Source organism: Salvelinus sp. IW2-2015, unplaced genomic scaffold (genome assembly GCF_002910315.2).
Source record: "Salvelinus sp. IW2-2015 unplaced genomic scaffold, ASM291031v2 Un_scaffold245, whole genome shotgun sequence".
Classification (NCBI taxonomy): Eukaryota; Metazoa; Chordata; class Actinopteri; order Salmoniformes; family Salmonidae; genus Salvelinus; species Salvelinus sp. IW2-2015.
Genome location: NW_019942528.1, coordinates 1,355,585 through 1,382,018, shown reverse-complemented (window position 1 = coordinate 1,382,018; position 26,434 = coordinate 1,355,585). Strand labels below are relative to the sequence as shown.

Genomic DNA, 26,434 nt, shown 5'->3' with positions numbered 1-26,434 from the left:
CATGAATATCATCTCTAGCATGCCACTTCGGAAGTAGGTCACCGTTTTACCATGTCTCAGCTCTATTGGGTGCTCGTTATATTTCTCAATTACACGTCGACACTGTTCGTCATTTATAAAAAGGTGTAATTTGAAGTAAAGAGTGGACTCAAATCGACCATCTATCGTGTCCTAAGGTAAAATTATATAGCTCATAATGCATCATATTTAATGTATAGCCTATGTGAGATACGTTGTAATAACATGTAACTGCTTTATTATGCTTGCAGTCAGATATCATGGTTATTCCTTGCCTGCATCCACCTGAACCGTTACTTCTGATATTATAGTATAGCCTTAGAATAGCCCGTGTCGGGAGTCGAACTCAAGAATTTAGAACAGATTTTTAATAGTGCATTATCAATTTCATGATTTGGTTTTAACCGGATTATAAAGACTGACTATAATGTTAGGCTAAATGTTCGATTAGTAGGCTAATCGCTCATCTAAATACTGAACACGCATTGAGTCATGTGTGAGTTGGCGGTCTAAACTCATAGCCTCGTTGCTCATGGTGGTAAATGAATCTGGTAAATCCAGAACCGTGATAGATATGAGAGTAATTCAGGTTTATGTGATACGCCCTATGAGAACGGCACTGTAACGGAAGGTCGGTTTAAAAAAAATATATGTTTTATTGTCACATACACCGGATAGGTGCAGTGAAATGTGTTGTTTTACAGGGTCAGTCATAGTAGAACGGAGCCCCTGGAGCAACTGAGGGTTAAGTGCCTTGCTCAAGGGAACATCGACAGATTGTTCACCTTCTCGGGCTCAGGTATTCGAACCAGTGACATTTTGGTTACCGAACGCTGGCCAAACGCTCTGCTAGCCTACCTGGTACCCTCATCCCTCCAATTATTATTTTAATGTAGGCTTTGTGGGTTACACTAAATATTGTACCAAGTCCAACTTTAGGTGTTATTGAAAGTTAAAAAGAATATGACATATCATAGACCATATAATATTAATATTATGATTGTTTTCTTTATCCAAGTTATCCATAGCTTTTTCTTTTTTCAATAAAACATTTCTGTAGAAAACAACGTGCTTCATTTACACTTCAGTCGTTCCATAGCCTGCATTCTTATCCCAAGGAAGCAACTTGATTTGATATACATAGACATAAACTCAAAGTGTCCCCTTCTGTTCCCTCATTATCTCTAAATAAAAATGGTCTTTCTGATGTATTGCATTTCATGGTCCTCTGAGTCCACTGGAAATAATGTCCCTTTAAGTTGTGGGATGTTTGGAAATGGAAGGCTAGAAATGCAGTCCAGAATCAAGTCAACTGAGCATTATTCTGGTTGTCATTTAAAACATGTACGTCTGCTATAGAATAGAAACATGCTGAAGAAGGAATAATATCGTGCTTGGCTTGTTGGCTTGTTGGCTTGTTGGCTTGTTTTTAGAAGGAAAATTACATTGCATTTTTGGGATTATATTCTTGATACACATCTTAGTATTGATTTGTAAATGAAATGATTATAACATATGAAAACAAGATTACCAGAACCACAGGCATCTGTTCAAATTAGTTTTTTTTTGTCATATCTTATTCATATTTTGACTCAGTAGTGGGTGTTTGCAAAGGTTGCTCTTTGGTTGTAAAAGATTGGAGGAAACCAGTGCAATGACATTGTGAAGAAAAAAAGGACCAGACCCGGGTTCAGTTATTTTTTTTTTTTTTTTTTTTAAATACTGCACTTGATTAAGCTTGCTTGGCACAATGGACTCAATGGAATAGTCCCAAATGTGCAAACCCCACCTATCCGGCACTCAAGGCAGGCTCAGTAAAAGGCATGTATTTGAGTGAACCCACATCTGTAAGAGTCTTGCATTTGGTAGCAATCATGCATATGCATATAGACAAGGGGTATTCTGCACTCCAAAAGGCAATTAATGTAGCCTACATCAAACCTCTGTTCTAACTGATGTGTGAGGAATTTGTGTGAATAACAGAAAACTATATCCATAGAATGGCAGGCTGGGGTCCCACAAAGTGCCATACCGTTGGTGTGTATAGAGCCTACTGTTACAAAGTGGTATTTCATACAAAATCCAGCTCCTGTAGTCCTGTTATTGTTTTTAAGACCAGTTATTCATTTGTGCGTAAAAAACCCCCATCTCCATTCATGTCATAAGAATTTCCCACTACCTGTACTGGGGGTGACTAGTTAGTTTAGAGTTATGTGTGTTATTTTGCATTGATTTCAGTGGGTAGGCTAATTGTTAGGAAATTGTTTGCTTAGTAGTCACACCAACATATGAATGGTTGCTGATTGATGATAGTCATCTATCTGTATGATAGAAAACAGGACTTGTCATAAGAGAAAGCAGTTAAATAATGTCCATTTAGACAGTAACTATGAGTTTTTCAAGCAGACTATGGATCATATCAGCTTTTAGGTTTTATCTCCATTCAGCCAGTATTGGAAAAAATACTTAATTCCGGATGGTATGGCATGGATGATCACTTCAGTGAGTCTAAGATATGAATGGCCTCTGTGGAAAGTTGTGCTTCTCTGGAGTGTGAAGGAAAATTTACTCAAGTGTTCTGTGCCAGAGAGGACATACAGTGCATTCGGAAAGTATTCAGACCCCTTGACTTTTACCACAATTTGTTACGTTACAACCTTATTCTAAAATGGATTAAATAGTTTTCCCCCCCTCATCAATCTACACACAATACCCCATAATGACAAAGCAAAAACAGTTTTTTTTTAATTTTAGCAAATTTATTAACAATTTAAAAAACGAAAAACCTTATTTATATACAGTTGAAGTTGGAAGTTTACATACACTTAGGTTGGAGTCATTAAAACTCATTTTTCAACCACTCCACAAATTTATTGTTGACAAACTATAGTTTGGGCAAATCGGTTAGGACATCTACTTAGTGCATGACACAAGTCATTTTTCCAACAATTGTTTACAGACAGATTAGTTCACTTATAATTCACTGTATCACAATTCCAGTGGGTCAGAAGTTTACATACACTAAGTTGACTGTGCCTTTAAACAGCTTGGAAAATTTCAGAAAAGGATGTCATGGCTTTAGAAGCTTCTAATTGGCTAATTAACATCATTTGAGTCAATTGGAGGTGTACCTGTGGATGTATTTCAAGGCCTTCCTTCAAACTCAGTGCCTCTTTGCTTGACATCATGGGAAAATCAAAAGAAATCAGCCAAGACCTCAGAAAAAAATTGAAGACCTCCACAAGTCTGGTTCATCCTTGGGAGAAATTTCTAAATGCCTGAAGGTACCACTTTCATCTCTACAAACAATAGTACGCAAGTATAAACACCGTGGGACCACGCAGCCGTCATACTGCTCAGGAAGGAGACGCGTTCTGTCTCCTAGAGATGAATGTGCTTTGGTGTGAAAAGTGCAAATCAATCCCAGAACAACAGCAAAGGACCTTGTGAAGATTCTGGAGGAAACAGGTACAAAAGTATCTATATCCAGTTAAACAAGTCTTATATCGACATAACCTGAAAGGCAACTCAGCAAGGAAGTTGCTAACTGCACCAAAACCGTAACTGCTCCAAAACCGTCATAAAAAAGCCAGACTACAGTTTGCAACTGCACATGGGGACAAAGATCGTACTTTTTGGAGAAATGTCCTCTGGTCTGATGAAACAAAAATAGAACTGTTTGGCCATAATGACCATCGTTATGTTTGGAGGAAAAAAGAGGGAGGCTTGCAAGCTGAAGAACACCATCCCAACCGTGAAGCGCTGGGGTGGGAGCATCATGTTGTGGAGTGCTTTGCTGCAGGAGGGACTGGTGCACTTCACAAAATAGATGGCATCATGAGGTAGAAAAATTATGTGGATATATTGAAGCAACATCTCAAGGCATCAGTCAGGAAGTTCAAGCTTGGTCGCAAATGGATCTTCGAAATGGACAATGACCCCAAGCATACTTCCAAAGTTGTGGCAAAATGGCTTAATTAAGGACAACAAAGTCACGGTATTGGAGTGGTCATCACAAAGCCCTGACCTAGATCCTGTAGAAAATTTGTGGTCAGAACTGAAAAAGCGTGTGCGAGCAAGGAGGCCGACAAACCTGACTCAGTTACATCAGCTCTGTCAGGAAGAATGGGCCAAAATTCACCCAACTTATTGTGGGAAGGTTGTGGAAGGCTACCCGAAACGTTTGACCCAAGTTACATATTTTAAAGGCAATGCTACCAAATACTAATTGAGTGTATGTAAACTTCTGTGATGAAAGAAATAAAAGCTGAAAGAAATAGTTCTCTCTACTATTATTCTGACTTGTCACATTCTTGAAATAAAGTGGGGATCCTAACTGACCTAAAACAGGGAATTTTTAAATCTCAGGAATTGTGAAACACTGAGTTTAAATGTATTTGGCTAAGGTGTATGTAAACTTTAGACTTCAACTGTAGGCATTCAGACCATTTGCTATGAGACTCGAAATTGACATCAGTTGCATCTTGTTTGCATTGATCATCCTTGAGATGTTTCTACTTGATTGTAGTCCACCTGTGGTAAATTCAATTGATTGGAGATTATTTGGAAGGTGCACACCTGTCTATATAAGGTTGACAGTGCATGTCAGAGCAAAACCAAGCCATGAGGTCAAAGGAATTGTCCGTAGAGCTCCAAGACAGGATTGTGTCAAGGCACAGATATGGGGAAGGGTACCAACACATTTCTACAGCAATGAAGGTCCCCAAGAACACAGTGGTCCCTATCATTCTTAAAAAAAGGAACGTTTGTAACCACCAAGGCTCTTTCTAGAGCTGGCTTCCCAGCCAAACTGAGCAATCGGGGGAGAAGGGCCTTTGTCAGGGAGGTGACCAAGAACCCGATGGCCACTCTGACAGAGCGCCAGAGTTCCTCTGTGGAGGTGGGAGAACCTTCCAGAAGGACAATCATCTCTGCAGCACAACACCAATAAGGCCTTTATGTTAGATTGGCCAGACAGAAGCCATTCCTCAGTAAAAGGCCCATTACAGCCCGCTTGGAGTTTACCAAAAGGCACCTAAAGGACTCTAAGACCATGTGAAACAATATTCTCTATTCTGATGTAACCAAGATTAAACTCTTTGGCCTGAATGCCAAGCGTCACGTCTGGAGGAAACCTGGCACCATCCCTACGGTGAAGCATGGTGGTGGCAACATCATGCTGTGTTGCAAATACAGGTGTGCCCAAGAATATTCAAGGCGGTAATCGCTGCCAAAGGTGCTTCAACAAAGTACTGAGTAAAGGGTCTGAATACCAATGCTACCAGTCAAAAGTTTGGACACACCGACACATTCAACCGTTTTTCTTTATTTTTACTATTTTCTATGTTGTAGAATAATTGTGAAGATAGCCATTAAATAGCCATTGCACCGCCTGGATGTTTGTTTTGGGTCATTGTCCTGTTGAAAAACAAATGATAGTCTCACTAAGCGCAAATCAGATGGGATGGCATATTGCTGCAGAATACTTTGGTAGCCATGCTGGTTAAGTGTGCCTTGAATTAAAAATCAATCACCAACAGTGTCACCAGCAAAGCACCCCCACACCATCACACCTCCTCCTCCGTGCTTCACGGTGGGAACCACACAGGTAGAGATCATCCGTTCACCTACTCTCACAAAGAAACGTAGGTTAGAACCAAAAATCTCAAATTTGGACTCATCAGACCAAATGACAGATTTCCACCGGTCCAATGTCCATTGCTAGTGTTTCTTGGCCCATGCAAGTCTCTTCTTCTTATTGGTGTCCTTTAGTAGTGGTTTCTTTGCAACAATTCAACCATGAAGGCCTGACTCACACAGTCTCCTCTGAACAGTTGATATTGAAATGTGGCTGTTACTTGAACTCTGTGAAGCATTTATTTGGGCTGCAATTTCTGAGGCTGGTATATCTAATTAACTTATCCTCTGCAGCAGAGGTAACTCTGAGTCTTCCTTTCCTCAAATCAAATCACATTTTATTGGTCACATACAGTACACATGGTTAGCAGATGTTATGCGAGTGTAGTGAAATGCTTGTGACTCTAGTTCCGACAGTGCTGCAATATCTAACAATTCCAAAGTAACTACCTAATAGAAACAAATCTAAGTAACGGAGTGGAATAAGAATATATACATATAAATATATGGATGAGCAATGACAGAGCGGCATAGGCAAGATGCAGTAGATGGTATATAAGACAGTATCTGCATATGAGATGAGTAATGCTAGATATGTAAACATTATTAAAGTGGCATTATTAGTGACTAGTGATCCATTTATTAAAGTGGCCAATGATGTCAAGTCTGTATGTAGGCAGCAGCCTCTCTGTGTTAGTGATGGCTGTTTAATGGTCTGATGGCCTTGAGATAGAAGCTGTTTTTCAGTCTCTCGGTCCCAGCTCTGATGCACCTGTACTGACCTCACCTTCTGGATGGTAGCGGGGTGAACAGTCAGTGCCTCGGGTGGTTGTTGATCTTTTTGACCTTCCTGTGGCATCGGGTGCTGTAGGTGTCCTGGAGGGCAAGTAGTTTGCCCCGGTAATGCGTTGTGCAGACCGCACAACCCTCTGGAGAGCCTTGCTGTTGTGGGCGGTGCAGTTGCCGTACCAGGCGGTGATGCAGCCCGACAGGATCATCTCAATTGTGCATCTGTAAAAGTTTGTCAGGGTTTTAGGTGACAAGCCAAATTTCTTCAGCCTCCTAAAGTTGAAAAGGCGCCTTCTTCAGTGGACCATTTCAGTTTGTCCGTGATGTGTACGCCAAGGAACTTAAAACCTTCCACCTTCTCCACTACTGTCCCGTCGATGTGGATAGGGGGGTGCTCCCTCTGCTCTTACTTGAAGTCCAAGATCATATTCTTTGTTTTTTGGATGTTGAGTGAGAGGATGTTTTGATGGCACCACACTCTGAGTGCCCTCACCTCCTCCCTGTAGGCTGTCTCGTCATTGTTGGTAATCAATCCTACTACTGTTGTGTCGTCTGCAAACTTGATGATTGAGTTGGAGGCGTGCATGGCCATGCAGTCATAGGTGAACAGGGAGTACAGGAGGGAGCTGAGCACACACCCTTGTGGGGCCCCAGTGTTGAGGATCAGTGAAGTGGAGATGTTGTTTCCTACCTTCACCACCTTGGGGCGGCCCGTCAGGAAGTCTAGAACCCAGTTGCACAGGGCGGGGTTGAGAACCAGGGCCTCTAGCTTAATAATGAGCTTGTGGCGGATCCTCATGAGAGCAAGTTAGCGATTGATGGTTTTTACGACTGAAGACACTTGAAAAGTTCTTGAAATATTCTGCATTGACTGACCTTCATGTCTTAAAGTAATGATGGACTGTCGCTGCTCTTTGCATATTTGAACTGTTCTTGCCATAATATGGACTTGGTCTTTTACCAAATAGGGCTATCTTCTGTATACTACCCCTAACTTGCCACAACACAACTGATTGGCTCAAACGAATTAAGAAGGAAATTAATTCTACAAATTAACTTTTATTAAAGGCACACCTGTGAATTGAAATGCAATCCAGGTGACTACCTCATGAAGCTAGTTGAGAGAATGCCAAGAATGTGCAAAGCTGTCATCAAGGCAAAATGTGGCTACTTTGAAAAAATAAAATATATTTTGATTGGTTTAACACTTTTTTGGTTACTACATGATTCCATATGTGTTATTTCATAGTTGTTATGTCTTCACTATTATTCTACAATATAGAAAATTGTACAAATGAAGAAAAACCCTTGAATGAGTAAGTGTGTCCAAACTTTTGACTGGTACTGTATGTAAAAGTGACATTTCAGTCTTTTATTTGTAATACATTTGCAATTATTTCTAAACTTGTTATTGCTTTGTTATTATGGGGTATTGTGTGTAGATTGATGAGGGGGAAAAAATAGTTTAAGCAATTTTAGAATAAGGGTGTAATATAACAAAATGTGGAAAAAGTCAAGGGTCTGAATAATTTCCGAATGCACTGTAGATGTTAAAGTAGTATCTTAACCCTAACCCTTCTAAGAAGTTGTAATAAGCATATGATTTGAATCTTTTTCCATTGAATACACAGTCCCAGTCTGTTCAGTGTTAAGCTTGATTGATGAATTCTACATTTTAGTCATTTAGCAGACACTCTTATCCAGAGCTACTTACATAACCCTAACTGCTCAAGTGCCTTGCTGATGGGCACATTCACCTAGTCAGCTCGGGGATTCGAACCAGTGATCTTTCAGTTACTGGCCCAACACTCTTTAAAAAATATATATTTTCCATCCCAATTTCGTGGTAGCCATTGGTTGTTACAGTCTTGTCCCATCGCTGCAACTCCCGTACGGACTCTGGAGAGGCGAAGGTCGAGAGCCGTGCGTCCTCCGAAACACAACCCAGCCAAGCCGCACTGCTTCTTGACACAATGCCCGCTTAACCCAGAAACCAGCCGCACCAATGTTTCGGAGGAAACACACAGTACACCTGGCGACCGTGTCAGCGTGCATTGCATCCGGCCTGCCACAGGAGTCACTAGTGCGCGATGGGACAAGAACATCCCAAAGATTTGTTTATACCTCCCTTGCCTTGGATGGTTGATACTAAATTATTTAACTTCATATGGAGGAATAAACCTCATTATTTAAGAAAAGCGGTAATATGTAGCACCCAATGTGAGGGAGGGTTGAATGCTCTGGATTTTAAAACCTCTAATATAATATTTAAGATTAAATGGATAAAAAACGATTTAAGAAATAAGGATTGCATTTGGAATATCATCCCTAATTTAATATTCCAACAGATTGGTGGTCTAGAATTCTTACTCAAATGCAACTTTGATATGGGTAAAATCTCTATTAAGCTTGCAATCTTTCATAAACAAGTACTTCTAACTTGGAACCTCATGTACAAACATAATTTTTCCCCACATAGGTATACAATCTGGAATAATAAATACATAAAATACAAAAACAAGTCTTTGTTTCTCCAGAACTGGTTTGACAACAACATTATTTGGGTTAAACAATTATTGAATGATGGACAACTTATCCAGAATTTATTAGAATTTATTAGAACACACAATGTTACATTCACTCCGGAGGAGTATCAAATTGTTGTTAGAGCTGTACCTAAAGGTCCCAAAATATAACAATATTCCAAGTGCAACTATTGAGGATTTTGTAGTCTCAATACAATTAGAAGGAATTTACATTTTAAACTATAAATGTAATAACATGTATATAAGGAAACTTTGTCAATATGTTACAATTCCCTCTGCGAAAATGTACTGGAATGCAGCCCTAGGACAAGTGAACTGGAACAAAGTTTCGTTGTTATCTGGTAAATATTGTATATCTAATAAGGTGAAAGAAGTATCATACAAACTCATTCATAGAATCTACCCTGTAAAGACCTTTATTATACACAGATTTAAAATAGCTATTGATAACAAATATGTATTTTGTGGCTGTGACCCAGAGACTCTTGACCATTTATTTTGGGACTGTTCTTATGTCAGAAGATTTTGGTGTGAGTTAGAAGATTTTATTTTAAAAGAAACAACTGTTAATGTTAATTTGAAAGACTGTTATTATGTTTTATTTTGATCCAAATAATATGGACCCTGATTTAACTTTCATTGTTAATTTGTTTCTTTTTCATGGAAGATTCTTCATCCATAAAATGAAGTGGGCGGAGAACAAACCCCTCTTCACTTTATTTAAGATAGAATTGAAATATTGTTTTGAAATTATCAGTAAATGTAAAAACAAAAAAGCAATACGCACCATAAAAGTATTTAACAAATTAAAAATGAATCTTGATATGTAATACCATGTTAGGTATGTTAGGTTTATGTACTCTTGTTTGTATATTTCAGTTTTTTTGTATTAGTTGTGTTCATAATAAATAATTTAAAAAATATGTATATATTTTTTTAAAGAACATCCCAAACCCTCACGACACTGGACTCAAACCAGGATGTCTACTGGCACAGCTAGCACTGCGATGCAGTGCCTTAGACTACTGCGCCACTCAGGAGGCCTGGCCCAACACTCTTAACCGCTAAGCTACCTGCCGAATCACTTAAGCATGATTAGAACTACACAATAGCATAGGGCAAGTTTTTGCTTTCGATGACTCAATATTGTGTGTGTTGTGAGTGTGTGTGTGGTTTCCCCGGTTACTGTGAGTGTGTGTGTCCACCTGAGGGGAAATTCATCTATTGAGATGATCCTATGGAAGTCAGCAGCAATACCCTTCTGACCTTGTGGCTTATTTAAAACCCATATCCCCTCTGTGTTGATAGCGTCGTAATGGTTTGGGCTAGAAACTAATATGACCTCACTATGGAAAGCTGAGACTCTCACGAACATGTACCATAATACAAACTGTATTGAGCCTTACTTTCTTAATGGGCGTGCATTCACTGTCATGTCGGCTAAGTTTCTGCAAAAAACTCCCCATTCATTGATATTTCTATGTCTCCTCCCCCAGGGTCTGTATGAAGGGATGTGATGACCCATGCACGACAGAAGGACTCTCTGAGCAGATACCATCCCGGTAACTCCTGGGAGCAGGTAGGGGGGGTGCCACATGCTGAGGCCATGGTGGGGGGAGCCCGGCCTGATCGCCCAAAACTAAAAAGAGGGAGGCCCAAGAAGATCAAGAGGGGCAGAGCGAAAGAGTGCAAGGATCTGCGAGTGGTGGAGAAGAAGGAGGAGGAGAAGGACAGGAAGCTGTACCCTCTCAGGGCCAGGACACTGGATCAATGTGAGGGGGACAGCCTCGACTGTCGCGTCCTTCTCACCCGTCTGGAGGAGAGTGGTGATGAGGACAAGGCGAGCTGCTTGAAGTGTCGAATAGAGACCAAAGAGGAAGGGAGCCATAACCTGGTGTGTGGAAGGACCAAGCCCTGCAAGTCTAGACAAAAGACCTTCAAAGCTTATCGGAAATTGCCGGAATTAAACAAACAATCAAAAGTGTTATGCACATTACCTGTCGTGGAGCCTCGCAAACGGAGACTGGCCTCTCTGAATGCGGAGGCTGTGAATAGTCTGCTCTTATATAGAGAATATCCTCAAGCGACAAAACTCACAAAGAAGCTACAGTCCAATGGGAATCTGGCAAAAGATGCAGTAATTTTGGGACACAACACCCCAAGGGGTCCTAAAGTGGCAAAATCAGACATTTATGTAACTGGAAGTTCTAAACAAAACAAAAAGTCTATGAACATGGAGTCCATGGATCTGCTAAGTCTGTACGGTCCCACCCCCCGGCGTCAGGCCAGCCTCAACGCTGCTGCTTTGCTCAAGATCACCAGCACCTCCTTCAAAGCCAAACACCGGGTGGCCAAGACCAACTGCAAGCAACTGAGTGCAGTACTGCAGACCAAACAGTCGCTGCACCCCAAGCTAAAGAAACAACAGTATCATAAACTCCAACACGGGAAATCCCAGACCCATCCACAGCTGGTTCAGAGATGCTGTAATCTCTATAAGAGGGAGTCATTCCACCTCGAACCCCAGTGCGAGGGTATTACAGGGGGGAACGGTTCCATCAGATCTGGCTTCCAGTGTCGAGCCTTGCTGGGCTACCCGATGAAGTCTGTGAAGGAGGAACAGGTCAAGGAACAGGTCGAGACGCAGTTGACTCCTTCTTTCTACTGCTGCTCCCAAGAAAGGTCAGTGGAGTATTGCCACCAACTGGCCCTGTTCCTCAACCAGAAGAGCTTCGGTGAAGACAAACTTGAGGAGCGTTCGCTCTCCAATAGCTACCTCCCCTCTCCCCGTTCCCTGTCCCACCCACATGCCCTAACCATAAGCCCCCACCCTTACCCGTGTTTCTCGGGCTACTACGTCCACTTTTCTCACCATGAAACCTCCTCTACCCTCATGACCTCCATGAGCTCCATCCCCATGCCCTACCCTCCCTCCTCTGTGGCCCCCATGATGTTGTGCTCTGGTGAGGTTCAGAGCCCCAAGCTGCTGTCCCCGACAGGCTCTCAACCCTCAGGAATCGTCCACCCGGTCTACTGCTATGGAGAATCCTGCCAAATCAGTGGATACGCATATAGAGCAGTACCGACCCTAGCCAGCAGGAGGTGCTGTTATAACGCAGGCTGCTCCAGCTGCAGCTACAAGATTAAGATGGGTAAGGGGAGGCAGAAATGCCTATAGATACAGTCACCTCCAAAATTATTAGCACCCTTGATAAATATGAGCAAAAATACTGTATAAAATAAATGATACAAATACTGAGCTATATTATATGCTTTAAAAAAAAGTATTTTATACAAAGACAATTGCTAGGAGAAAGAGATTTTGCTAAACAAGTACGTAAAACAAATAAGTTATTGGCACCTCTAAAGAATATTATAAATAAGATGTAACAAAATAAAATCTGCATTAACATTCTACTTTTAAAAATTAAACAAGGAACTGTATTGTGGCCTTCCATGGCTTCCTATTTCACTGGGGTATAAAAATGAGGTAATACACACATATTTGTCATTCATCATGTGAAAAGGCAAAGAATCCACAAACGAAAAGAGATGAATGGTTGTTGACCTTCAAAAATCAGGCAATGGGAGAATTTTTTTTGGCAAAAATATCGAATATACCACATATATCGAATATACCAATTAGTGGCCACAGCTACTAATTGGCCACACCTGATCTTAATGAGTGCTTGTTTCCTTTGAAATGGGTTCTGTTTGAATACACAAAAATGAACAGCTTTGTATAAGTAAAAAAAAAAACATGACATGCTATCTCCATCCTGGTGGTGCAGTGGACTAATTCCATAGATAGAGAACAGAAGAACATAGGTTCAAATCACACTGACATACAGTGGGGCAAAAAAGTATTTAGTCAGCCACCAATTGTGCAAGTTCTCCCACTTAAAAAGATGAGAGAGGCCTGTAATTTTCATCATAGGTACACTTCAACTATGACAGAGAAAATGAGGYAAAAAAATCCAGAAAATCACATTGTAGGATTTTTTATTAATTTATTTGCAAATTATGGTGGAAAATAAGTATTTGGTCAATAACAAAAGTTTATCTCAATACTTTGTTATATACCCTTTGTTGGCAATGACTGAGGTCAAACGGTTTCTGTAAGTCTTCACAAGGTTTTCACACACTGTTGCTGGTATTTTGGCCCATTCCGCCATGCAGATCTCCTCTAGAGCAGTGATGTTTTGGGGCTGTTGCTGGTCAACACGGACTTTCAACTCCCTCCAAAGATTTTCTATTTTCTAGACTGGCTAGGCCACTCCAGGACCTTGAAATGCTTCTTACGAAGCCACTCCTTCGTTGCCCGGGCGGTGMGTTTGGGATCATTGTCATGCTGAAAGACCCAGCCACGTTTCATCTTCAATGCCCTTGCTGATGGAAGGAGGTTTTCACTCAAAATCTCACGATACATGGCCCCATTCATTCTTTCCTTTACACGGATCAGTCGTCCTGGTCCCTTTGCAGAAAAACASCCCCAAAGCATGATGTTTCCACCCCCATGCTTCACAGTAGGTATGGTGTTCTTTGGATGCAACTCAGCATTCTTTGTCCTCCAAACACGATGAGTTGAGTTTTTACCAAAAAGTTATATTTTGGTTTCATCTGACCATATGACATTCTCCCAATCTTCTTCTGGATCATCCAAATGCTCTCTAGCAAACTTCAGACGGGCCTGGACATGTACTGGCTTAAGCAGGGGGACACGTCTGGCACTGCAGGATTTGAGTCCCTGGCGGCGTAGTGTGTTACTGATGGTAGGCTTTGTTACTTTGGTCCCAGCTCTCTGCAGGTCATTCACTAAGTCCCCCCGTGTGGTTCTGGGATTTTTGCTCACCGTTCTTGTGATCATTTTGACCCCACGGGGTGAGATCTTGCGTGGAGCCCCAGATCGAGGGAGATTATCAGTGGTCTTGTATGTCTTCCATTTCCTAATAATTGCTCCCACAGTTGATTTCTTCAAACCAAGCTGCTAACCTATTGCAGATTCAGTCTTCCCAGCCTGGTGCAGGTCTACAATTTTGTTTCTGGTGTCCTTTGACAGCTCTTTGGTCTTGGCCATAGTGGAGTTTGGAGTGTGACTGTTTGAGGTTGTGGACAGGTGTCTTTTATACTGATAACAAGTTCAAACAGGTACCATTAATACAGGCAACGAGTGGAGGACAGAGGAGCCTCTTAAAGAAGAAGTTACAGGTCTGTGAGAGCCAGAAATCTTGCTTGTTTGTAGGTGACCAAATACTTATTTTCCACCATAATTTGCAAATAAATTCATTAAAAATCCTACAATGTGATTTTCTGGATTTTTCTTTCTCATTTTGTCTGTCATAGTTGAAGTGTACCTATGATGAAAATGACAGGCCTCTCTCATCTTTTTAAGTGGGAGAACTTGCACAATTGGTGGCTGACTAAATACTTTTTTGCCCCACTGTAGTGCCACAATAAAAAATGAATGTGTTTCCATGATTAATGCCTAAGCAAATTAATTTCCATGTGTGCTTGGAGTTCAAAACAGTTAGCCTAAGCTAGCTGTGTTATTAAAAGTCTTATTGAAACATATTCTCAGAACGTAATTTAATAATTAACTTCAAATAACCTATACTTTCTGTTCTCAGATCGTTAATAAAGCCTCCCAGGGAACCATAGTAAAACACTATCAGAATCTACCTGCAACCTAAGAATTAACGTTGACAGAACAGGCAAAATGTTCACGTCAGTTCTCAGAACGTTTAAAAGAAAAATCAGTTTTACCAGTCAGGACACTTATGGCTTCGTTCCCAGAACTAGTGAGAAACCAAAAACGGATGTTCCCACAGCTTCCAAGGAACCAAATGTGCTAGCTGGGTACCTACTTTAAAATATGGTGGTGGATCTTTGATGTTATGAGGCTGTTTTGCTTCCACTGGTCCTGGGAACCTTGTTAAGGTCAACGACATCAAGAACTCTACTATGTACCAGGACATTTTAGCCAAAAAACCTGGTTGCCTCTGCCAGGAGGTTCAACTTGGCCACGAGTGGCTCTTGCAGCACGACAACAACCCCAAGCACACATCAATATCTACAAAGAAAGGATTAATTGACCACAAAATCAACATTTTGGCAATGGTCATCTCTGTCTTCGGACTACAACCCCATTGAAAACCTTTGGTTTGAATGAATTGAAGAGGGCAGTCCATAAGCGCAGACCAAAGGATATCAAGGATCTGGAAATATTCTGTATGGAGGATCCCTCCCAATGTATCTCCAATCTCAAAAAACATTTTAGAAAATGGCAAGGGAAGGCTGCCGGAGTATTGAAAACAGGGGTGCCAATAATTTTTTGATTTATTTGTATCACTTATTAAACAAAATCTCTTTCTCTGAGCAATTGTATTAGTCTAAAATAATGTATTTTTTTTGTTTACAATATAGCTCAGTATTTGTCAAATTTATTTTATACAGTCTTTTTTGCTCATCTTTATCAAGGATGCTACTCATTTTGGAGGTGACTGTATACAGTGATAATGATGTGAACGGGCCATGATAGTTGCAGGGTGTTAACCACATGTTTGAGATGGCTCAGTGTCCTTTAAGTCGAGCAGTCAAACCAGCAACAATCTGTGGAGAATACTCATGTTTTGACCCCTCAGAATACTCCTCACAGAAATGGCAGTTATAGGAAAATGTTACAGAGAATCAGAAATGTCAAATAGGAGGCAAGAATCAACATTGTACAAGACATTTGTTCAGTCATGTTCTCCGGATTCATTCAGTGGGGTCTAAAAGCCTAGTAGGGTTTAACATCCACAGTCCTGAGCTGAACTTTGCTTCTTTATCCCAGCCCCCCACTCAACGTACATGGTCAGTGGAGTGCCTTAACTACTGTATCTAGCCACTAGTTGTATGAGTAATCACCACAGATGGTTTAGATAGAATGTACTGTATTTACTACTGAAGCTGAGTAGTATTCATGCGGAGATGCCAAGCTGTGGTCTTTGATCAACTGAAGTACAGTTACTCCGAAATCCCAATTGCTCCCAGTGGTCCTCTATATAGGCTCTGTTCATCTTTGTAGCAGAGCTTGGTACTGTACACATAAGATGAAGGAAAAAGGAAACCGCACACTGCTCTTGATAGTATCACTGATCTTTAATAAGCTTTATGTATCGGCCTCACGGCCTTCGTCAGAGCTTTTGTGAGTTTAAAAAAAATTAGCACCCTTATGTAGACCTCGCTCCACCCACATCCGTTCCACGCATCGAAAGGGGTTGGAGGCCAAGGAAAAACAAATAAGTGTTACCAAATATAACAATATTAATTTCACAAATATTCGAATAAAGTGTGTAAATAAGACGTATTAAACACGTCTGTAAAACCACAATGAGGACATAGACCTACCGAGCAAGTTTTCATTAATCATTAGGTACATCATACGAAAAACATCAGAGTAATCTTAAATAGGGGAATAATTCATGTTCAAATTCACAACTCTTTTACTCAGAGTATTATTAATGTCACCTCCGCTGTCTGATATCTTAACTTTCTCTATGCCACAAAATCTAAAGGTAGAAATGGCATGCTTTAGGTCATTAAAATGTACTGCGACTGGATAATCCCTTGTGACCTGTCCTATAAATGGTGGATTTTTAAATTCAGCCGGCAAAACTGGGTCCGATGATAAAATATTCCAGTGTTTCTTGACCGCATCTCCCACTTTTCGCGAGTTCAAAGTATATGTGGTTGTGAACATTACAGAGTGTTCTTTAGCTTTAGCTGGTCTTTTTTGTAGCAGTTCATCTCGTGTTTTTCCAAATGCCAAATTAAGAGCTTCATCCACAGAGGATGCACACAGTGCAACGACATGATGAAGTGTGAATATTTCTGCCATCCACACACAGGAAAACGGTTCCAAATAAATTACATTATTATGTGTTCCACCACCGATGTTATTTACATTATTAAATGTCCATGTGGGCTGTGCTATGTAGGTAAAACCTCTTGTTATCTCAAACAGAGAATCAGTGAACATAAAAGTTCAATCAGGAGAAACGACAGGGATTATCCAGTCGCAGTACATTTTAATGACCTAAAGCATGACATTTCTACCTTTAGATTTTGTGGCATAGAGAAAGTTAAGATATCAGACAGCGGAGGTGACATGAATAATACTCATAATACTAATAATATTCACAACTCTTATATATAAGAGAATTTGAACATGAATTATTCCCCTATTTAAGATTACTGTTTTTCGTACGATGTACCCAATGATGAATGAAAACTTGCTCGGTAGGTCTATGTCCTCATTGTGGTTTTACAGACGTGTTTAATACGTCTTATTTACACACTTTATTCGAATATTTGTGAAATGCATATTGTTATATTTGGTAACACTTATTTGTTTTTCCTTGGCCTCCAACCCCTTTCAATGCGTGGAACGGATGTGGGTGGGGCTAGGTCTACATAAGGGTGCTAATTAAAAAAACCTCACAAAAGCTCTGACGAAGGCCGTGAGGCCGATACGTAAAGCTTATTAAAGATCAGTAATACTATCAAGAGCAGTGTGCGGTTTCCTTTTTCCTTCATCTTGTTCAACTGTTACCATGCACCTGCAAAAAAGATTGCTCAGATGTGCGAGTGCCTTTTGCATTTTGAATTACTGTACACACAAGACAGGCCGACGTGATTCCACATGTTGTTACTATCAACCAGGAGTCCCAAAGTATCATAGCCCCTTTACTGTTCTTTAGTCACTGCGTCAGGATGACAGCAGAACCACTGTTACTGAGGGAATTTGTTCTCAGCTGGTCTGTGTTCAGGTCTTAATTGTCAGGGACCACAGCAGCATTCACAACCTCATTAAGTAGGCTGATTACAGATCAAGATGGTATATAATTGGCATTGCACAGTCAGAGGCGCTATTAGCTGAAGTAAATTGGTATTTGGTCGTGTCCTGTTGCCTCTGTTGAACCGCCTGCTTTGAAGTGACACAGAAATTGACCCTTTTCCCCAAAGAAGTGATCAAGACATCTTGATCAGCTACAACAAGATTGAGATAATTTATTATAATGTGACATTTATTGTATCCTGTCTCATCCTAGCTGGCCTTAATAGTCAGGTGAAGCTGCCCCACAGCTTGGTTGATTCCTATGTTTTTTTTAAAGACTCTACATTACATTAGAGTACAATACAGCATCTCCACGACCTTTGTGCACAGATCCAATCATGCATCAGATTATGTAATAATATACTTCCAGGAATTAACAGAAGTGGTAAATGAGTGCCGATTGAGATGAGAGTCAAGTAGCATAAATGCTATAATACAACAACAAAAACACATTTAGCGTAATAGGTGACTAAACGCTATTCACAAAAAAAAGGTGCATTAAATGCTTTGACCTCAACTGACTGCATCACTTTGTATATTACAGTATCATATCAACTTTAACCAGTTCTCTGATTCCACACTGCCGGTCTGTGGTCCATCAGACCACAATAAATGGACATCTCTGTCATTCTGATGTGCGTTTGTGGCCCGCTGTTTCAGCCTTGTGCCTCACAGCTACAATTAATACAGGGGATACAGATAGGCAGTGTTCTAATCTCTACTGCATGCAGCGTCGCTGGTGCTGAAACAGAGTGGGCTCACCATGACAGGAAAGGAGAGGATGAGTCTGGAGTTTTTGTGAGGGTCTATGTGAGGGTGTGTGTGGGTGCATGTGTGTGTGTTTAAGAGACTGATCACTCCAGTGTCTGACAGCTCCAATTTTCCCCACAGAAGACTACTCCTCGTCTCTGGAGGACCACAGCTCCTCCTCTTTCCCAGCCTCCCCCGCACCCCGGCCCCTCTCCGGCTTCCCCGCCAGCCCCAGCACTCCCCCAGCTGCCCAATCAGTGGCCTGCTTTCAGACCTCTCTATCAGACCCCAGCCAACTGCAGGTCCCGGTGCAGGTGGTCCGGGAGTACCCTCAGAGTGCTAAGCCACCAAGCGGCTCTCTGTCTGGGGTGAGCAGCGGGTCGTGGTCCGTCTGCCCCCACATTCAAGACAAGCAGCAGCTGGGGCCCGCCGGCCTCGCAGCCTGCAGAGCTGCCAAGCAGCAGCTGGGGCCCGCCGGCCTCGCAGCCTGCAGAGCTGCCAAGCAGCAGAGGATCACCCGTCGCCGGGCAACCAATGGTTGGCTGCCCGTGGGCGTGCCTTTCGAGAGAGAGGTTTTCACTGTGGTATGTGTTGCTGTGTTAAAGGGATAATCCACCCCCAGAAATAAAAATCATGAAACTCCTGTCAATTTGGTGAAAGCCTATGTTTAATCAGAAGGTAAAGTAATAATATTCCTGTGATTTAACTTCTAAGTGGTCTGTCTGTGAAATCAGGAAATTGTGTAGGAACGCATCATAGCTACTGTACATGGTTCTCGTCAGTGGAGATAGGGGATTACACTATCACATTCAATAACGCTTTTAAAACAATTACCTGCACTCCAGAGTGCCAAATCAGCCAATAGATGGTATGGGCATACTTGTCTAGAACAGCGATTCTCAACTGGTGGGAGGATTTGAATGGGTTGCGGTGGTCATTTTTTTAAATAAATAATAATAATAATGATTTTATGAAAACATACTCCAGTCTGAACTTGAGTGACTTAAACCAGGTAGAAAGTTTGAAGAAATTATAATGAATTTACATTTTTAAATAATTTTATCTCTGAACAATCTTTCTTTAATAACAGTATTTTTAATGTAGAGCTATTAGCAGTGCCATTTTGGTTGATTTTGTGGTCTCAAACTATGAGTTTATTAACATTCTTCATCAATAATATGGGCAAAATTTAATTATTGACAATAAAAGTGGTGGGAATGTTGTTCCCTTGTCATGTAATTGCTACATTTAATATCAATATAGCATTTAAAATATTCTGAAATAATTGATAAATGCAACATGTAAAGTTTTGTTCCCATGTTTCATGAGCTGAGATAAAAGATCCCAGAAATATTCCATATTCACTAAAAGCTTATTTCTCTCAAATGTTGTGCACAAATTTGTTTACATTCCTGTTAGTGAGCATTTCTCAATTTGCCAAGATAATCCATCTAGCTGACAGGTGTGGCATATCAAGAAGCTGATTAAACAGTATGATTATTACACAGGTGCACCTTGTGCTGGGAATAATAAAAGGCCACTCTAAAATGTGCAGTTTTGAGGGAGTGTGCAATTGGCATGCTGACTGCAGGAATGTCCACCAAAGTTGTTGACAGATAATTGAATGTTAATTTCTCTACCATAAGCTTCCAACTTCGTTTTACAGAATTTGGCACTACGTCCAACCAGCCTCAAAACCGTAGACAACGTGTAATCACGCCAGCCCAGGACCTCCACATTCTTTTTCTTCACCTGCGGGAATGTCTGAGGGGGTGCTGAGGAGTATTTATGTCTATAATAATGCCCTTTTGTAGAGAAAAACTCATTCTGATTGGCTGGACCTGGCTCCCCAGTGGGTGGGCCTATGCCCTCCCAGGCTGACTCATTTCTGCGCCCTTGCCCAGTCCTGTGAAATCAATAGATTATGGCCTAATTTATTTATTTTAATTTAAATGAACTGTCAAATCTTTGAAATTGTTGCATGTTGCGTCTATATTTTTGATCAGTATAGGTTTCCAGATTGTGTTTTGGCAATTATTTTTTGGCGAATATTGGGTCACGACAGACAACCGGGTTCAATGTGGGTCCCGAGGCAAAACCAGTTGAGAACCACTGGTCTAGAACACATTCAACCGTTTATATCGTCACAACAAAGTATATTTCGATTAGATGTGCTCAATCTAAACAGTGCACCAATTTTCAATTCAGTTTCTCCTTTATGTACCATCTTGCAATGCGCCCTGTTTGCCTGTGGGAAAAGTGGGAAAGGGCCGTTGTTCCCATAGCAAAGTACTCTGCACTCGCTCTGGGCAGAGAGGAACTGCAAGTTGAACTCAGTGAGATAGACTTCTAAATGGATAGAGCAGTTTGTTTAGGTCATTTTCCAGCTAGCTAGCTACTTTACATGCTGATATTTACTTTGGTATTATTGTGCGTAGCTACGTTTGCTAGCTAGCTAGCTAGCAATCCCTACCCCTATTTATTTTTTTTGCAATTTGAAAATTGTTGTGGAAATCTGCTGCAGCTCAAGTCGAGATATTGGTTGTACCTTGTAAGGTAACTAGCTGAGGCTACAGAATATTATATTTAGTACTGTAAAGACAAACTTTGTCTGTATGCATGTATGATATTATTACACATCATGTGCTTAGCATGTACTAATACCATTGCTAATAGTATGTGGCAACAATGGTGATATATTGACTATGTTTCCAGGGGGAAGAGACAACAGTGTTGCGCAAATGTTTTGAAGGGGTCAAGCGGGATGGGGAGGTCATTTGGGTTCGAGACACAGTCCTGCTGCGCTCTGGCCCCAGGAAGAAGTCTCTGCCCTACATAGCCAAAATCTCAGCCCTATGGGAGGACTCAGAATCCGGTGAGGCACTGCCTTTTTTACACAAATTTAAACTGACACAGATGGATGAAAACTATAGCCATGTTTAAAACCATAGACACACAGGTTCAAATAGTATTGATTTTGTTTGAAATACTTCAGATTGAGCTTGCCTTGCACAATGAAACTAATGGAATAGCCCCAAAAGTACAAAACCTGCCCATCTTTTGTTCCAGGCAGGAATCAAATGCTCAAAACATTAGAATGAAAACAAATACCATTTGAACCAAGGTCTGTTAAACAGACCATTGTTTGCTGCATAATCATTTAGAGAATGTGACAAAACGTGAAATATTATGCATAGGATCCCTACCCATCACCGGATGGAATCCCTACCCATCATAATTCGATACAACTTCAGTTATCCTCTAATCACTCTGAAAATTGCACTGTCTGTGTGTATCCTCAGGAGAGATGATGATGAGTCTGTTTTGGTACTACCGCCCAGAACACACACAGGGAGGCCGCAATCCCAGCACACACTGTGAGGTGGGTTCACAGAAAGCTGAGTTCACACTGTGTGGCTGCAATCCACAATGTTTGTCCAGCCCCAGCCTGGTTCTCCATAGGGAATGAGATGGCAAACACATTGCTTCCGTTGAATTATGTATTTCCTGGAGAAATAGGCGACAGGCTTCCCGTTGTCAATATCCCTCAGGAACAAACAGACTTTGTTCACCCAGGCTAGAAATAATAAACAGCAGCCTTATTCACAACCCACTGGGCACAGATGTCAATTCAACGTTTATTCCACGTTAGTTCAACGTAATTTAATTGAAGTGACGTGGAAACAACGTTGATTCAATCAATGTGTGCCCAGTGGAAATGATCTGCGAGAGAGCTAGGTTGTGTGAGTGAGCTAGTAGGGAGAAAAACATTTTGAAACAGGGAGGCATGAACTGAACTTGTCCAATGAAAACACAGATTTTCATGACCTGCTGTAAAACATTTTGTTGCAGTGTGCCCTACTTTGCTCTACTAAAACCTCTGTAAGGATAACTAGCTAGGATTAAAACAAGACACACTTTTTTGATCTCCCATGACTGTGTGATTTCCTGATGGTAAGTGGGTCTTGGTGATGATGTCAGATACACATAGTTATGAGATTCCTCTTCATATTAAAGGGATAGTTCAGTGATAACATATTTTGATACATGTACATATGTAAAATTGCTGAAATATCCCTTTAAGCAAGGTATTTGTTTTGGTTCATAAGTGAAGATTCATGCATAATTTTCTTCCGCCTTGTCACCTGACTTTGTTTCCAGAATGAGATTTTTGCATCTCGGCATCAGGACCAGAACAGTGTGGCCTGCATTGAAGACAAGTGCTACGTTTTGACGTTAGCACAGTACTGTAGGTAAGGTGTCTGTTTTTCGCTGATGGGAGCTGGGGCGTGAGAATCAATAGGATGTGGGAGCCACATGATGTTGAGTGGATTGTATTACATTATATCTGTTGCATTGTATTTGTTCACTTATTTTTCTCTGTGAGCTATTCTAAGATGTTAAAGGGCAATTCCGCCACTTTTCAACCTCATATTCATTATCTTCAGGACCATACCAGTGTCTATATATGTAAAAACTATGTGTTTCTATGATCTGCGGTTAAAAAGACAAAACAAAATGCTTCTCTGTGTCATCACAAGGTAGTATTAAAAGTACGAAAAACAGTGATTTTCAAAACCATCAATGAGTTCATAGCCAGAGGGAGGGTATTTTCTTGCTCTCCACGTCACTGCGAAACTCAGTTTTTGAAAATCACTGTTTTCACAAATGTTTAACTTCTAGTGAGGCCATCGGGAGGAACATTTTAAATGTTATATATTTTTCTACAAAACATAGAAATGTGCCGTTTTCACATTTGTAGACACTGGTATTTTGCTGGAGATAATGAAAATGAGGTTGAAAAACGGTGGAATTTCCATTTAAGCATTTGGGTGGTCTTCTTGACATGGTATTTCAGATTTTGTGCCTTCGTGAAATGTCGCGGGGAGGGTCTCCCTGAAAGTGCCACCAGAATGGTACCGCCTTGTGTTGAATACGGCACCTCTGCCCACCGCTGTGTGCCCACGGACATCGACCCCAACCTGGTGTTCGTCTGTCGCCACGTCTACGACTTACGCTACGGGCGCATCCTGAGGAACCGGCAGTAGCGCTTGTGAGGACAGTGGTAGAAGGAAGGATTTTAAACAGTGAAAGAAGAGGTTAAAAAGACACTTTTGTTCTTTCCTCAGAATACTCACCAAAAGCGCCAGTTGAGACAGACCAAGCCACTCTGTTTTGAGAGGGGTGTGAGATGAGTAAGTCTCAATGTCTGGAAGTGTTTTTGCTCAATGTCTCTCTCTCTCTCTCTCTCGCAAATCCTGTTGGTCACACTTGGTCAAGGAGGAAATGTTTTTTATCATCCCAAGCACAAATCCCCTTTTTTGTTTTTACTACTTTGCCAAATTATGATTAAATTTTTGCATCATCCCATTCCTTGGCCTATATATATATGTGGGTTATATGTATATATGTGAGCTTAACACTTATCTGTAATGATTTTGTCTTGAATTTAAAGTTTAATTGGCTTAAGTGCATAGAGAAATATGTATTTATATATGGAGAACATCTAATTTATTTTTAAAGTAATTTAAGAGTGAATTATTTTGACTTTTCAAAGCGAGAAATTATCCAGGCGTTTGCCAACACTGACTCACTCTCTGCACTGTCTTAGAGGTAAAGTACCTGTGAATCCCAAACCAGCACCTCGCCCCTAACAACTCACTCAGAGGTGCCCTCCGTTGTCACGTCCTCCGTTGTCACGTGCTGCTGAAGAAATTCCTAGGGGGACTTCTAGAGTGGAGAGGTGATCAAATAAACCCATCAACTTTGGTACACACTTGTGACTTGAATCGTGCAATTCATGTTTCACATTTAAACAATAATTTAAATAGTTATATGAGCAGGAAATTCTAATTAACAAATTCCCCTCGTCGTCTCAAGATATAAACCCCAGTAACAGTTAACAGATTACATTTAATTTGTGAGGTAATTTATTTGGTATTTGCTCAAAATCAGACACAAATTAATGCATATTGCGCAAACTCAAAACATTTTGCGCTGTGTGTTGGGATAGCACTTCGCTCTGGAGCCGGCAGCCTTGCTGGCTCAGTCAAAGTAGCTATCACTTTGATAATTTTATCTCCCTCAGTTTTTGGACATTTGTGCATATGGCGGAGACGTGCATGAACGTGCAAATGGAGGGCAGAAAGGAAGGGACTGTTTTTTTAGATTCAGCATATGAATGACCTGTGACTCTTAACTGGAAGGGCCACCCCCAAGATAATGTTTTTTTTCCTACTACCCTGCCTTGAATTGACCAATGAACAAGTGTTTGAACCCAACATCCACCCTGCCATTACCCAGAACTTGCCTTATAACCCGCAGGTTCACATTTGGGATGCAAGCCCCAATACATTCACAGTTCACACTGCACCAAATGCCCTGCTTTCTGTCTAAACCAAAGGTTGTCAGTTAGTGGAGCTACAGTTCAGTACAAGCCACTCCTAAATTCACTCAGGCCCTTCCTGTGTTACTTTGCACTAATCCATGTTCCATTTTGAGATTGACTGTGTCTTTAGGCTGAAACTGCAACTAATTCGTCATCATGGAAGTCACACTGTGTATTCATCTACATGTGTGTTTGCTTAGATCAGAGGGAATCAAAGTTTGGTATCACAATTCCTGGGAAAGCTTCCTGTCTGATCAACATATATGCACACACACACACACACACACACACAAGCCTGCTTCTGAGATGTATCTTGATGTAGAGTTCACCGGCCATAGAAAAATCTCTTACACTCTCGATTCCTTTATGTCCAATCAAGATGTGACAGATTTGTCTTACATGGCCTGTTGTGCCTGCCTGTCTCAGGGGACTCAGTGTCCAATGGGCTGCAGGTAGGCAAGCAGTTGAAGAGCGTTGGGCTACTAACCGAAAGATTGTTGGTTCAAATCCCCTAGCTGGAAAAAAACTCTGCCGTTCTGCCCTTGAGCAAGGTAGTTAACCCCTAACAATATCTGCTTCCCGGGCGCCGATGACGTCGATTAAGGCATCCCTTGTGGAAGACACATTTCGGTTGAATGCATTCACTTGTGCAACTGATTAGGTATCCCCTTTCCAAGAAAAGTAGGACAACATTGTTATTTTATGTATTTTTTAAATGCCATTTTTTTCTGGTAAATTCTGTTAATTGATAACAAATGGATTTACCAATAAGGGAATAGAAGGAGTGTAAAATGTCACATTCAACTCATTCCCCGGTGTAGAAAACTCTGAATTCCAAATTTCTTATTTGCATATGTTACAAGTTTTAGCATGGAGTTTCTGGGAATTGTTGGAAAGGATATTCATAGCACAGAGTGTTTGTATCATTTAACATGGACCTGTGTAACATAAAACAATATTTAAATGGAATAAATAATATATGATTTGGAATCCAAGAGTTTAATTTGATGAGATTGCAAAGTCAGTCTGACTCATCTTTGCATGTGCATGACATTGTGTCCAGTTCTTACAAATCAACATCAGTAACTGACTCTTATCTAGGTCCTGAACGGAGTTGACTGTCTAATAAAAAACTTTCTGCATTTAAAGGGCAACTACACCACTTTTCAACCTCATTTTCATTATCTCCAGCACCATACCAGTGTCAATGTATGTAAAAAAAAAAAAAAAAAAAAGTTTTACAGAAAAAATTACATAAAGTTACAAAGTTCTACCCAAGTGCATCATCAAAAGTTAAAACATTTTAAAACCGTGATTTTCAAACACTGTGAAATTCAATGACGTGGTTGAGCAAGAAAATACCCTCTCTTACGGTATGACTTCATTCGCATTTAAAAACTGGATGAAAGGTGGTTATAGAGAAGCATT

The 26,434-nt window shown here is 40.8% G+C and overlaps 1 protein-coding gene across 1 annotated transcript; it reads left to right on the top strand.

The window, feature by feature from the left end:
* Positions 1-25,996, top strand: LOC112068212 (bromo adjacent homology domain-containing 1 protein-like). Its single transcript, XM_024135302.2, has 7 exons — positions 1-176; positions 10,487-12,142; positions 18,760-19,202; positions 21,334-21,493; positions 21,921-22,000; positions 22,780-22,871; positions 23,477-25,996. Exons 2-7 carry the CDS (start codon positions 10,507-10,509, stop codon positions 23,664-23,666), a joined length of 2,601 nt encoding a protein of 866 aa, XP_023991070.1. The 5' UTR covers positions 1-176; positions 10,487-10,506; the 3' UTR covers positions 23,667-25,996.
* The last annotated feature ends 438 nt before the right edge of the window (positions 25,997-26,434 follow it).

Coding starts and splice junctions, on each gene's coding strand:
- LOC112068212 (XM_024135302.2), top strand. CDS start 10,507: ATGACCCATGCACGACAGAAGGACTCTCTGAGCAGATACCATCCCGGT. Junction 12,143..18,759: donor CAGCTACAAGATTAAGATGG/GTAAGGGGAGGC, acceptor TTTTCCCCACAG/AAGACTACTCCTCGTCTCTG. Junction 22,872..23,476: donor ACGTTAGCACAGTACTGTAG/GTAAGGTGTCTG, acceptor ATGGTATTTCAG/ATTTTGTGCCTTCGTGAAAT.